Source organism: Polyodon spathula, chromosome 19, assembly GCF_017654505.1.
Source record: "Polyodon spathula isolate WHYD16114869_AA chromosome 19, ASM1765450v1, whole genome shotgun sequence".
Taxonomy (NCBI): Eukaryota; Metazoa; Chordata; class Actinopteri; order Acipenseriformes; family Polyodontidae; genus Polyodon; species Polyodon spathula.
This window is the reverse complement of record NC_054552.1, coordinates 9,456,410-9,471,555: the sequence shown is the minus strand read 5'-3', so window position 1 is coordinate 9,471,555 and position 15,146 is coordinate 9,456,410. Positions and strand designations below refer to the sequence as shown.

The following is a 15,146-nucleotide window of genomic DNA, read 5'->3' as shown; positions in this document are numbered from 1 at the left end:
AAATGTATTTAAAAAAAACAAAAACAAAGGGATATAGACTCAATGTCTTGTCTTTGATTTTCTGTCCTACAAAAGTGCACCCTCATCCACCCAGTGGCAGAAAACATGACGGCTCTCTCTTTGACATTAGGATGCAGGTTTATCACCGGCAGCTAGGACAACATCGATTAAAGTGCCATGTGACCCTTTCAAAATGGGCAATGGAAACCTTTCTTTGTCTTTGATCCAGAAGTACCTGCCAACTAGCTTCTACAACCAGCCCTGTTACAGTCTCAGCCAACACTGCCCACAAGTGACATCCTCTTATGTTTCCAGTGCAAAATATGCCAATACATGATGGCATTATTTCCACTTAGGAAATGTGTTTAATCCATGCATTACATATGAAGTTGAAACTATGAAGAGTCATGTGGCTGGCTAGTAGTTAAAAGGGCCCTTAGAACCACATGGCCCTTTTGCTGTTCCTATGGAACCCTTTATCCTGTCGGCATGGGTTCTATAAAGATCCATTGTTATGACAGAAGATTCTGGCTAAGGGTTACAAATCTGATGCTTCATATTTATAGCCTTCTATAGCAATGGATGTGTATCATTTACACTATCTTACACAATATGTATAGTCCTCTTTTTTTTTTTTTTTTTTTTACAATAATTTACACAAACGGTATTAAATTGATATGATTTGCCATGTGTCTTCTAGATAATACCAAATATTAAACTTGTTGGAAAAAATGTGATAATCAATGCAAAATCCAAATCCAACCTTTAGTATAGTTTGCTGATTAGGATTTTCAAACCTTTATAGCCTTATTTATTACAATGTGAATTCTATAGACTCCTCACGTTTTTTGTCTATAAGACTGGTTCTTTATAGAAACTAAACAAGGGTTCTATAGAAAGACCTTATAATTCTACTCTGTATAGAATGTCCAGGAACACCTTTTTTTCTAAGAGGATAGTCCACTGTACTAGCATGGTGAAATCGCACCTGTTCTCATGCAGTGTGAAATTTGACACATAACCTGTACTGCTACGAGTGCAAGATTAATGCAACACCGTAACCAGTAACAGATACTGCCAGAAACACCTTCATCCTAGTCACAGTACTTACAGTAAGCAATTAATTATTATTATGATGTAGTATATATGTGTTATTAAGTAGGTCTGCTACCTGTTGTGAATTGTGCTTGTAAGACTCCACAAATTGGAAAAAGAAGAAATATAATCTTTCATTTTTTTTTTTAGCAAAAAACAACGAGTTCTTTAGGGCAGTGATTCATGTTTTACAATCCAGATTCACAGACACACACAATATATTAAGGAAGCAATAACCTGTCCTATTGTACATCACAGATTAACTGAAGTGTGCTGCAGTCCACAGCACATACAAGAAATTTTAACTGAATGGTAAGAAAATGACATGGTAGTGAATTATGTTTGACACTACCACGTCATTTAAAAAAAAATACGTACCCATAGTGTTCTAATAATTAAAACTCCCTGGCTCAGAATGTTGCAATTCTGTCTCGTAATGGTCAGAGTCCAGTGCCCATTTTTGTATATATTTTACCGCTACAATCTGAAACAAACTTTCTCTAAAAAAAAAATTAAAAATGTATTGCCTAATGTGGCCTAAGCAGCAAACTTAAAATAAATCGAATTATTAATGTCCTTCATAGTAGTATTACCGGGAAACATGTTATCTATCCTGGTGTGTTACGCGTTTGACATTATCCTACACAGGTGTGTTCGTTTAACTGCAGGAGCAGTCGACTCGGTGTTTTCCTACGTGTCGGGGGAGTGCGGTCGAGGCCTCAACAAAAACGTTGTAAATAAAATAAAAACACCAGCTAATACTGCATTTGGTAAGTATATATGCACCATGATGTCGGCCAAACAATCATTTTATATTGCATGCGCACGCCGCAGTTAAATAAAACATAAGATAAAGGATCCATTGAACGGGGAGCTTGGCGCAGCCAACTCTTGTGTTGGCGGTTTCAATACCCTCTCACAGTAGTATACTTGTCTTACAATTCTTAAAAATTACTGTAAATCGGAAGTAAATAAATACGTAAATGATATAATAATATGAAATAATGAAAGCTTTTTCATCCAACGTAAAGTGTGAGTTATTACAAGTATACGTTTTCTAACAAAACAATTTTTTTAAAAGTTTGAAAATGCGCATTACATTTGGCCCGTTTTGCCATTAAATCATTTTTTCTCTAAAAGTGTAAGTGTGATGGATGCTGCGTTATTGTGTATGTTACCGATTTATACGGTTACAAAGAGTAAATCCGTTTCCAAATCTGCTAACCTTGCATGTTTAAAAAACAAACAAACAAACAAACAAACAAACTTAAGATTTTATTTTAAGTTTGAAACGGGTTAGGTGCACACAGGTGTGGCTAGTACTGTATAAAAGTGAACAACCATTGGGCCATTGTGACTCAATTGTAAAACATTTCTGTTCATGAAATTCACAAAACATGCTATTAAATCAAACTTTGTCAAATATTTCTTTAGTTTACAATCTTATATGATTACACTTTGTCTCTTGTTTTTTTTGGTAGTAACGCACACCCTCATAGTGTTCTTGCCTTTTAATGGTATTTGAACATGGCATTTACCTTTGTTATTATGTTACAGACTCTTGAATGAAGAGCCATACTGTGCTTGTCTATTCAGTGTAAATCATTCAAGGATTTCTCAATCTGTTGACTTCATATTTTCATTATGTATTCCCAATGATAGTTATAGTTGAATGTAAAAGTAAAATACACAATGATCTGGTAAATATGCATGTGTTTTGAATTATATATAAAGTAGTAGGCTAATTTATTTAATGTGTGTGTGTGTGTGTGTGTGGAGGGTGGAGGAGGGGGGGGGGGGTAGTTATAAATTTAGCTGTGAAAGTGGTACAATAAAATAATAAATAATGTGATGTTTTCATAATTTTATTTTGGTGAGTAACAGTGGCACTTGCTATAGTGAGCCACGGTAAGGACACATAAATTTCCCCCTGTAGGTCTACGAGCGCACCTTAATTCTGCCCTGAACGCCCCCTGTCACCCAGTCTTGGACTGCCAGTTGTGCTTGCATCATTGTGTGGTGGTTGTGTAATATGGACTAATGTACGATGAGATCATCAAACATCATTTGTGACACGAGACTGATTAAAACCCAGACCTTCTTAAAGACCTGCTGTGTACTTAAGATAAATGGGCAATTACTAACGGAACAAACCAATTTTAAGTACACCCCCTTGTATCAATAATTTTGTACAATATAAGTTAATACATTTAAAGTATATACTTTATTTGTAGGGAACTAAGTGAAAAGAAGTTAGCTTTGATCACAGCGTTTATAATATTTTTAATAAATAAAACAGCATTAAAAATAACATCAGCATTACAGTACTGTATTTTTACATGGCAGTGTTGTAATGGTGTGGATCCTGCTGTATGTACTGTAACTCAGATCAGGGGATTGAAATTAGCCTCCCATTGCATAGCAGTTTGACCATTACAGTAACATTTTTGCTCAGAACCTGTCCTGTAGTTGTGCAGTTTTGAAAGAAACACAGATTAACACTTGAACAACCAAGGGGCCATTGTGACTCAATTGTAAAACATTTCTATTCATGAAATTCACAAAACATGCTATTAAATCAAACTTTGTCAAATTTTTCTTTAGTTTACAGTCTTATATGATTACACTTTGTCTCTATTTTTTTGGTAGTAACGCACACCCTCATAGTGTTCTTGCCTTTGAGTGGTACTTGAACATGGCATTTACCTTTGTTATTATGTTATAGACTCTTGACAAAACTGCAAGACCAATATAACTGCACAACAAGTACTGTAAAATGTATGGACTTCTTTTGTCCACTTCAATTACTTTAAGCTCACAATAAATAAAACCTGAAGTGACTCAAACTGCTATGCAATGGGAGTTATTTTCATTCCTGCAGAATCAGTTTAGAGTTCTCTGTTTCTACATCCACTGTCCCCACATATATGTGATGGAATTCCAGTTCCCAATGTCTATTGCTCTGTATCTGGGTTAATCTACACAGGGTGCTGAGATCACTGCCTTTAAGGGAATGACAGCAGAGCTGCAATTTGGAAAACTGCCATCAACCTGGACACAAGCAAGGACTTTATACAGTGACCCACATGCAGGTAAACATTTACAATCCTATTGAAATAGAACATGAGGGAACTGAATAGACAGCGCTGGCGGACAGGAACACACACAGTCACGATACGTGGCTTTGACTTTTCTGGATACTGCTGAGATGCTCATGAGCCTGGATTGCAGCAGTCACTTAGAATGTCATGTGGACCATACAGGCCATATCTTGTGAGAGACTTTGATTAATCTTTGATGTACACTGTTAATGCGTAATTGACTGTGTGTCAGTGAATCACGATTCATCACTGTTAAACAGTGACTAATATTTACTGACACATAATGTTTTTTTTCCTGTGATGCGTTGTTAATGAATCACCCTGTTTAAACAATACAGTGTTAAACACTGCGTTGGAAGTAATCATATGTTCAATCATACCATACATAGATGTAGAAGTGTTAAATGTGTAGTCACCTACTAAGGGTAGGTTTGAAAAGCACATTTTCTTACTATGAATCATCTTGCATACCATTTTCACTGTCTCCTTTTTCTATTTGGAATTGCATTTTCATTTGTAATGTATTTGAAGTTACTTAAGAAAGACAATAGACTTGCCCATGCTGTGTTTTACATTTTCTTACGCATTTATAAGGAGAATGAGTGTTAAATTGCAGTGAGAGTCGTGCTGTGGTTCAAAACCCAGGTCTACAGTGTGATTCAGTGCATGGAGCCAATGTTTGGATTATAAAGAAGGGGGTGTTTCTGGATCTGTCAAATGTATAATGTAGGCACCATTTTTGTATGTTATTGTAATATTGTACACAGTCCAGGGATGTTTTTAATGAAGTGGCCATTACTGTGTGCATTGATTGATTTGATTAGTTCATTTTTTTTGTGGTGATAATTTAGAATTAGACAGTAACGGTACTGTGAATGATAATTTAGAATTGGACAGTAATGGTACTGTGAATGCAGTATACTGAAGGAGCTTGATGGGCATCTGTCTGTCTGTCACATTTTCATGATCTTCTCCAACCTTTCCCAGCCTGCTCAAGATCTTCAGCATTGAATTTGTTTATAATTCATTAAACTGTACATTTCATACATATTTACAGTATATCCTATAGATTAATATAGTCCGAGAGTATGAGACACTTTGTAAGGGTGTGCACTGCTCTTCTGTCTGTCACTATCGGACTGATAGAGGAGTCAAAGTTACTATCTAGTGTGACACTTTTCTGTTGCTCTTATAAAGCCTTGACACAAGGACATGAAACACACTGATACTATTTCAGGATTCTTCCTCTCTTCTATAGAAACACAAACCCACAAAACACTCTAATAACATTAAAACAACCTACAGAGTATGGTTTGTTTCCCTGCAAGATGTCAAAGTGCCCGAGGGGAATAAAATCATAGTAACAGTTTTAAACTGATCAGAACTATAACGTTAATACTGTTTAACACCTACAGTGGGAATATTTATTTTTAAATATAGACTAAATAGCTCATTGTTTAAACCGCTTTTCAACGGTATATACACAAGTCATATATAACAGTTCTATTATTTGGTACATATATAATGTTAAATCTCTAAAAATGTGTTGCTGCTTTTTCAGTTGCATCAACATCAGGCCCTGTATAATTTTTAAGACAACATGACCACTAGATGGCAGTGGAACTTAAGATAAACCAAAAGCACTAAAAGCAGAACGTGGAATGCTGGAAATACACATGCCAACTTTGCCAAGGCAGGATTCCTCTGAAGAAATTCAATTGATGACATGTATCTATAATAGAGAGGCTTGTTCGTGCTTTTCACTGCTTGGTCCCAGGGTTTTGAAGCAGGAGCAATTACTGTATTTCTGCAAATGTAATGATACATAATTATACGTGCATGCAGTGAATGGCAGACTGAGTACAATACAGTTTTAATTAGCTTTATTCAAGCTGCAAAACAGTTGCTTCAGTTTGCCTTGCATTTTATTTTTAGATTGTTTCCTAATCTAGCCCTGTGAGATGCTGCTCAACATCTTACAGCCTTTTGATTGTATTCAGTTGGAGTCTAAGCAGTTTGAGAAGTGTGGTGGTGTGGTCATATAGTTTAAACATAATTGCTTTTAAAAAGGCCAAGAGAGCAATGCAAATGTGACCATTATGAATAATATGCTTTATTATGACGGACTTTCTCTTTGTTGACACAAATATTGGAGTTTTTGTTATTCAACAGATCACATGGCTCTCTGTGAATGGCTGTCTATGCGACTCAGAAAAGCAGCACTTTTTTGGCACTCCATGTGATGCTTTTCCCTCTGTTGTGGTGCAGTAGTGAATGTGGGCTGGTGAAAGTTTGCTTTTACTGGTAATTACGGGGATCTTCAGAGAAATCAATCACATTGATCGTAAGATACATAGTGGAACATTGTTGCCTGCCATTCCATGAGTTGCATGTCTTTTGTGTATTATAGATATGTCCTACAAATTTTGCAGAGGAAATCTTGCAAATGTAATATAAGATTTGAGGTGGGTGAAAGTTGTTTATTTTCCACAATGACCCTATGCAATGCCATACAGCTGGCAAATGGCCACTTTAAACAACACAAACGTTCAAGAGCAGGACTGGAGGTATAAATGCCAGGAAATGCAAGTCAGCATGGTCTGCCAGCTGTCAGTTGAAGCAAGTTTCAACAGATACAAGTCATTATGATATTGTTGCTTGAATTCTTCAAATAGGAAACATCCTCCTACATCTGTTTATTAAGGAACATTATTGTTTTTAATAAAGAGGTACAGGGACAAAGAAATTAGTTTAAGGTCTATTGTTTAACACCAGCTCAGTTGTAATCAAGGATACCAGACTGAAATGTGAGTCTTGCCCTTGATCCTCCTTCCCTGGGAGATTTGGTCTGCACCTCTAAAGCTGAGGCGCGAAGCTCATCTTGACTGGGTAGAGTAGGGGTGGTGGAAACATTCCTTTGGGAGGTGGAGGTCATAAGAAACAAAGGAAACGTAAGAGCTACATGTATAAATAGCACAAGGAGACTGGGGGAATTCGGTGACAAGGGTAGGGGGATTAGAAGGAGGAGTTGTCCTTGAGTCTCTCTGAACCACAGCCAGGCTTCCATTGAATGTGTCAATCTGTTGTAGTATTTAGGTTTATTGTTTAAAAAACTTAAACTGAGCAATGAGAAAAGGAAACCAGAAGTAATTCCAAAACCTTAGTTGCGCCAGTGTTTGTGTCGTGCACTTTACAGTTGTGTTGGGTTGCAGGGAGGGACACTTTAGCCCGTTTTTGTTGAAGCACTTGGAGTGGATTTGATCAATCTCTACCGCGCTGGGATAAGAGTGTTTTACAGCACTAAGGAATTACCCTGAATTTCATCAACCACCTGTCTGTGGTGCAGTCCAGGGTGATTCCCAGTGCTTTATCCCTGCAGGATACGTGTTGATCAAATCAACCCCTTATGCTTCTGTTCACTTTGATGGAAGTCCTGACGTGCTCTATTAGGTGTAGAAACCAAATTCCTCTCATGCGGGCTGAATATAGTGAATGGTCCCCGTCAAAGCTTAACAAGTTAGATTCTTAAGAAATCAATATTTGATGTTGACCAGGGATAGAAATAAGACTCTCACTGTATAGCAGTTTGATCCATTCCTGGTGAGTTTAATAAGATACACCTGATCATGTTACATACACATTGTGGCTAATTAAGCTTCTGTTAAAACCTAGAATTGGTGAAACCGTTATGCAGTCTTATTTCTAACCCTGTTGACTTTCTAATGTCTTTGAAAAAGTGTGGGGGAGGGGCAGATAGACCAGTACAATATACTGTAACAAAGGTCAGTTTGACCCATTTTTAAGTCTTGCACATACAATAGTGTTATTTTCAAGTATGCAAGCTTTATAAATTGCAGTTCATTGTCAACAAATTACATCAGTCACAGTGGTTTGATTATGGAGCTGCTATTGCTGGCTGTCATTCAGTTTGTGACTGTGTAGAATGGGAGGTTTTATATGGGCTGCTTTTTGAATAAGAAAAGACTATTTGCTTAACCCAATGTTGCATTACTCCCAGTATACAGAACTACATGACTGATGGTGTTATTTTTAAAGTGTTTGTAAGATACATTTACATTATTTTCATCAGCATTGTGTATGTTTCTTTCCATTATATTCATATTTCAAGGTTATTACCATACGTCTTTACAACATCTATTTGTTCCAATAGTATTGCCCTGAGTATAACTACTTACCGTTGATTTTGTGCTGATAGAAATACAAATTCCGCCTAGAACATAGAAAGGTTTGGGGAAACGTATTCAGAGTCTTACAAATCATAAAAGGAGTCAACAAAGTTAATTATAGTCACTATTTCTAGTCCTAAATAGAGATCAGGACGAGAGGACACAGTAAAACATTGAGACATCAGTTGAGGTCAGAGGATAGGAAGAGTGGTGAGTGTCTGGAATGTGTGACTGTGCCGTTTCTGCTGAATCACAGGGATCCTTAAAGAAACGTGAGGATGTGCTTCTTGGATCAATCAGCCGCTAGTAATCGAGGCAGGCATTAACGGGATGAACTGCCTCCACTTATTGTAACGTTCCTCATATTCTTAAATCTAATCCAGTCGAGCGAGGTTGGATTGGGGTGGGTGTAAAGTAGCAAACAAGACTGTCTAGAAGCGTGGCAAAAGAGATCCCAAGGTAATTCCCAATTTTGGGGGGCTATAAAAAATAAATCTCGACCAGTCATTCAGGAAATGAGCAAGAAAAAAATGTACTGTACTGTAGTTTGAAAGGGCAACAATAGCTGGTGGATGACTAGTCTTGAGTCCTAGTCTGCTGCGGCTGCAACTGGAACCACTGTCTTTGGTAAAGTAGTGATTGGTCAGACTTGGGTTGAAAGCAACTGGTGACTGTAGCAATTCATTGTGTGTCATGTATCATGATACTTTATATCGTACATTAATTTGTATCGTACACTAATAGAGATTGTACATCCTAATACATGACCAAAATCACTAAACAACTACTTTGTTTTGAATGGTGCATATATGTGAATTACAGTTGGTATGAGTACATACTCCCATATGAATACAGTCTCATATACATTTCCTATAATCTCATACAACATTTAATCGTATTACACATCATACAAAGTAGCCAATCGAGACCATAACATTTCTCCTGATACATATCGTATTGCAACCTCACTGTGCTATTACAGTAGTGAGGGGCAAAGTACCATCGGACAGGTACTCTACTGAGAATGGGGACACAGCCTTTCAATACTGGGGAAATAGTTGAGGCTATGGTACTGGATAAAAAAATCACCTGGATAAAAAAAAAAAATAATAATGAATGAGTGTTTATTTTAAACTGCCCATTGTCAAGATGCGTTCCCCCTCCCCGTATCCAGGCAAAATAATCAATTGGTTTTGTATCTGGTGGATTCAGAATTCAGTTTGGAAACGACTTAAATGCTTTTACAGCTATGGCGCTGTCTTGAGATGACCAGTTTTGAGCTGTAAATCCTATATTTATCGTTTAAAACATTTGTATGAAGGGTCATGCACCAAAAAATCATGTACTTTCAGTGCAAAAGTACTTGCTTTGTACTTGTAGTTGTTTTTTTCTTTATATAAAAATGTACATTCATTTTAACATTCACCCACTACAGTGCTGTACATTTGGTGATGGCACTATAAGATCCCCAATACATTTGCAGTTGAACGTTTAGCAAATTACTTTTCATTTACTGTTTAACTTTTACAGCTTTGAGCAAAGATTTGATGTCCAGCCCTGGTGTTTTTATAAAGCAGTGTCTTGTATGTGTGGAGTATATGTTGTAAACGCTACGAGGCTCAGCGCAGAGAATATGATTATTGTTACTCAATACACTCCCCTACCACCTGTATGCACGTGTGCCACTTCCAAGGCCCATTACCTTATCAATTCCAGCTCCTTCAAAAGGATTCCTTTGAAGGATTTGGAATTGGAATTAGAAATGGAATTGGAAAATTGATTTTAAAAAGGAATTGGAATTGAGCCCAACCCTGTTTAACTGTAGGAGTGTGTTTTGATGATATTCTCCATTCACCTCCCTCCTGTCAAGACCTGCAGGAGGGTGTGAAAGCCTATGTCCTGACCTGGCTGCACCCAAACACATCTATGCTTCAGACTTCTGGACAGGTGTGCGCAGATGGTACATTAAGAATTGTTTTATGGCAATTCTCTAAGGTAAAACTATAACAAACAAATTCAGGCAGTCTGTGTACCAATTGGGAATTGTATACAGTAATCTCCCCTACCTAATCTAATTTTGGTTTTCTCTTCATTCACTTTTTTTTCCTCTAGAAAATCACCCCCACCTTTACCACACCCCCCATTAACAGACTGTTCACCCCCAGACCATTAACCCTTTAATACTATTTTATGGTGTTTGATTTATAAATACCACCAAATCCAGTGCTTAATTAGTACGGTGAAGAAGGCACTATTGTAATGGAGTGTTTTGAAGTTACGTATGGTTATTTTCTGTGCAATCAATCTGCCAGGGCATGTTTCCCTGAAACCCAACGCTGTACAAGCAAACAAAGAAGTGACCGTACTTACTGTCTCCCATCCACTGTGTGCTGGTACATCATCTTCTCGTTGCCAGGAGATGGAATAAAGAACACCACACCTTGTAACGGAATGAATTTATTTGTTTTGCACTGAAGTTGCTCACAGTTATATTACAAGGGGATACATTGTATTTTGTTCCTGTTAAATAACAATTAATTGTTTGATCTTTTTTTTTTTCAAAGTACAAAATAGGAAGGATAACAATGGTATTGCTTTATTTCTTTTTTATTTAATTCTCTCCTTCCTTTCATGTTCCACCTGGGTTTGTATTATATATATATATATATATATATATATATATATATATATATATATATAAACAATCTTCTTTTTATTTTTTTTTTTAATCCAAGCCTTACTTTTAGAGGTACAGTGTAAAGGAAGCATTTTAAAATTTGTGCACAAGAGAAAAGATACAGGAAGAGTGATACAGAAAAAGAAAGGGGGGAGGAAGACAAAGAAAAGGAGACAGAGCATTATGGAACAATTACAGCAACATCATGCAAAGAAAAGCTCATGTCCAACATGCACAAGGTAATACAAGATAAGTCAGAGAACAGGAATCCCCTTTTATTCTGAAAAGTCAAAGGTCATTGTCCGAATGAATCTATTTACAAGAAAATTATTATTTTATTAACCTGTAGTATTGTACACGAATAATGATATGAAACTAACAAATATCAATAGAAGGTAATCAATTCCAGACACAGAGGCTAGTCTACATTCTTAAAGTACTGGTAAATTATTACTGTAAACATATACTACATGTTTTCTTGAAGCCAGGAAAGAAAGAAATCCATCGTTGTTCACTTAGCTCTGATCAATTAACTTAAAAGTATTTTTTTTTTTTTTTTAAATAAACCTGCGTTGACCAAACATAATATTTTATAATGTACAATCTCTGCCAACACATTTATTTTATATAAATTATCAAGACTTGATAAATTAAGAAACAAAAAAAAGGAAGATACAAAAATATCCACAATTATAGCTAAATGTATACATCAGTATTTGTGGTAAACTTCCAGCCAAAAGATGCAACACAGCACAGGTAAAAAAGATTATCTTGATCAAAATGAAAAAAAGAAATAAATCAAACATAATAAACCCAAACATATATATTATAGAATACCATAAAAAGGTGAAATAAATAAATAAATAAATAAAAAGAATACAGGTGGGACACAATATCTGGCAACACAATGTTTAAACCTTCCCCTACAACTAAACAAAATGTCACTACTAGAGACAGATCTGTACAACAAGGTGGATCACCCCCCCCCCCCCCCCCCCCAAAGTTCAGTTCTCTGCAGCAATTACATTTAAAGTCTGATAAAGTGTTTAAACCCAGAAGTTCATGAAGTCCTACATTTAAAAATGAAACAATCCAATCGAGCAGACATCCAAGTTGGTGCTTTGTTACCGATTCCTCTGTCCATTTTGTTTTTGTAAACCCCACAGTTCTCTGTGTCGTCGTGGACAAATGTTGTCTTAAGGCTCTTTGTTGCCAGTGGCCACCCCCACGTCAAAGCACTGATTGGTCAGTGTAAAGAGTAGGGGAGGGGAAGGGGGGGGGCAGTTGGGGTTTTCCTAAGGTGGGGTCAAAGGTCACTGGTTCCTTGGTTTGCTTACTTGCCTTGAAAAGGGCCTTCCGTCAACAAATATCCACAGCACACAGCACCTCGACCAGGGTTGGAACTTAATAACTTTTCTGGACAATTCCTGGCAGTGGAAACAAGTCAAGTCATCATAAAAGGAGAACAGAAGATACAAAAAAATTATAATGAAAAAATACTGGGGCAAAAATGCTGTTTGTGAAGGGGTGGGGTAAAAAGGTGTGTGTCTCCACATGCTACTTCTATTTTTAAATCTTTGATTTAGTTATATACACATACACAGTCATTCCGTCATACAAAAATTTTGTCTATAGACATTTTTATTGGTTTTGTAACGAAGTACTCTTATTTACATCTACTAGTACAAGCGACTAGCTTTCAATATAATTAAATTGTTTTTATTGATTTGTTTTTGTTTGTTTTTTTATGGTGAATCCTGTGTTCCAATAGATGCCACCATCTTTGCCTTGTCTTTGCCTGTCGGGCATTTAGAGTCGCCTCTAGAACCAAAGTCATTAGCATCGGGTTCATGTCTCTTGCTGTTAGGGCCATGCTTGGTGGGTGTACCAGGCTGGTGGGCAACCTGCCCGTTGTTCTCGTCTGAAAAAAGTTGTTTAATTACATCAAAGAAGTTACTCAATGGGCTGCCTAGGTACACAAACAGAAAAAAGAAAGGAGAGAGAGAACAAACAAACAAATGAACAATGGGGTTCACGAGAAGAGAAGTGGCACACGAGAACCAGAGCCATGGAGTGAACCAGATGAGGACAGCGTTGGAGACGTGAGGGGGATGGAGTGTTTGGGTTGATTTTGGGAACGAAAAGAAGGGGGAGGGTGACTTTTAAAGAATCACCATAAACTTGTGTGTTTAACTTTAAACCCTGGTGTTAGCAACACAACAGGAGAGCATTATTATTAAAAGCCAAATGGTGTCTTTAAAAGCTTTGTCTAAGTAAATTAGTTTTCCTAATTTCCTAGTTTTTTGGTGGGCTGTTGAAGTTGGTAACAGCAAAAGTGATCTTTATATTAGTAGTTAGCTAATCAAATTAGTCTGAAATTACCAAAAATGAACAATAATGCCAATTATATAAGCATAAATCTTTTAAATGGCAGAGGGTCAAATTCATCAAGTCCTTAAAAGGTTTCAAAGACTCAAATATAATGAGTAGATGTTCTTTAACTGGCTTAGGGATACCAAATTGTTAGTGAAATCAGAAAGAAAGCTAAAAGCACTCATTTTCATGGTGATGCCTTAACCCTTGGAAGCCAAATAGCAGAAATAGTGCTATAATTTGGAGTGGCTTTGCAGTCTCTTTTTCTACTTGAATGGAATTTGTAGACAGAAAGAATGGAAGAGAGTGCTGAAAAATGTTGGTAGGGTGAAATCTCAGAGCCTTTCAGTTATTCAGCAGTTTTTTTTGCCTAAGCATTACTTGGTTGACTAGACCCACCCAAAGGAAGGAGGACTGGAAAAGAGTTGGCAGGGATCATGAGAAATATAGTTCTGCTTCCTTTAACCCCTCGACTGCTGTTACTACACAAACTACACAGGTTAAGCATGGAACCTAGTTTTTGCCGTGATCTTGTGGCCTGGAATTGATACATTTGTATTAAAGACAAATCTAGTGGTCCTGTATTAGATATCTGTTTGTTCAATCTGGAGCTGCAGAATTGATGCAAAACCAGTCATTCTCTACTATAGAGGTACCAAAAGAGTGACAAAATGTCTGTCCAAAGTAACATGCCAACAGTGTTAATTGAGGAAATAACATTTTAGATTACAATATACCATGGACAGTAAGAAAACCAATGCTTACAATGGTCAGAATTCTTTCACTTTTAATATGCCTACTAGTTATGAATGCATTGCACACCATAAAAATGCACATTTGACAAAATAAAGTTTTTTAAAAGATACTAATTCTTCTCAGTGTGCTTGTTGTAATTTATCTTCTCTTAACTTGATTTAAAGACCGTTTCATTCGCCAAAGAAATAGACTATGTCTGAATGTTACATTGGACAGACTTATTTTTATATTCCTAAAGTGGAGAATAAACGTATTTTACAAGGTCAAATCATCTGTCAATAAAGACCACTTTGCATTTAAACATTGTTTTTTTTACACTGGTCCAGCAGTTGAGGGGATAATTAAACAACTTTATTTAACATAGGAAAACCACTAGAATAGTTTTTTCCCTTTCTTAACATCAGCTTAACTGACTGATAGCAGTCAATCTCCTGAACTCTGGGGGGCACAGTCTGGTCTTGAGAGTCTGATGTGATCTTTTCTACAGCTGAGTAACTGAAGGTTGTCCTTGGTTCTCCCTTCCTTACGGTAGATGATGTTGGAAAATCTTGGTTTTATTTGTTTATTAATCATCTTGAATGGATTTTAATAGAAAGTCATGCCACACACATTTCAGCATGGAGTCTAATTTGGACTCTCTTGCATCTTTCAAGCTTTCTTGCATACATCAGCATTGGTAACAGCTTGCAACAGACACTTGCGCAGCTACACATTGCGTGTATCTACTGGGGAAACAAATATAGTATAGCACAAATGGTAGGTAATCTCTGAGTTGATGCAGCCAGCACTTTCTAATACAACTACGTCGTTGTAGTGCAAGCATAGGTATAACAGAGCTGTGTTAACACCCAGGAACCACAAGTAAATTATAACTACACCTTCCGTTCTTTACTGTTTAACAGCCTTAGAACAGACTCCCCTCTGAGAAAATGTGGCTTTGGGAACATCATGTCTCAA

General features: G+C 36.8%; 1 protein-coding gene across 12 annotated transcripts in view; it reads right to left on the bottom strand.

Moving 5' to 3' along the window:
- Nucleotides 1-11,688: 11,688 nt before the first annotated feature.
- LOC121294941 (serine/threonine-protein kinase BRSK2) overlaps nt 11,689-15,146 on the bottom strand; it is a 221,233-nt gene continuing 217,775 nt past the window's right edge. For 6 of the 12 annotated variants that reach the window (XM_041219164.1, XM_041219165.1, XM_041219173.1 and 3 more), the window contains one exon: nt 11,689-13,029. In XM_041219164.1, coding sequence (XP_041075098.1) covers nt 12,806-13,029 — 224 coding nt within the window. In that variant the 3' untranslated portion in view covers nt 11,689-12,805. The remainder of the gene's footprint in view (nt 13,030-15,146) is intronic. The other 6 variants (XM_041219166.1, XM_041219167.1, XM_041219175.1 and 3 more) reach the window with 2 other exon arrangements.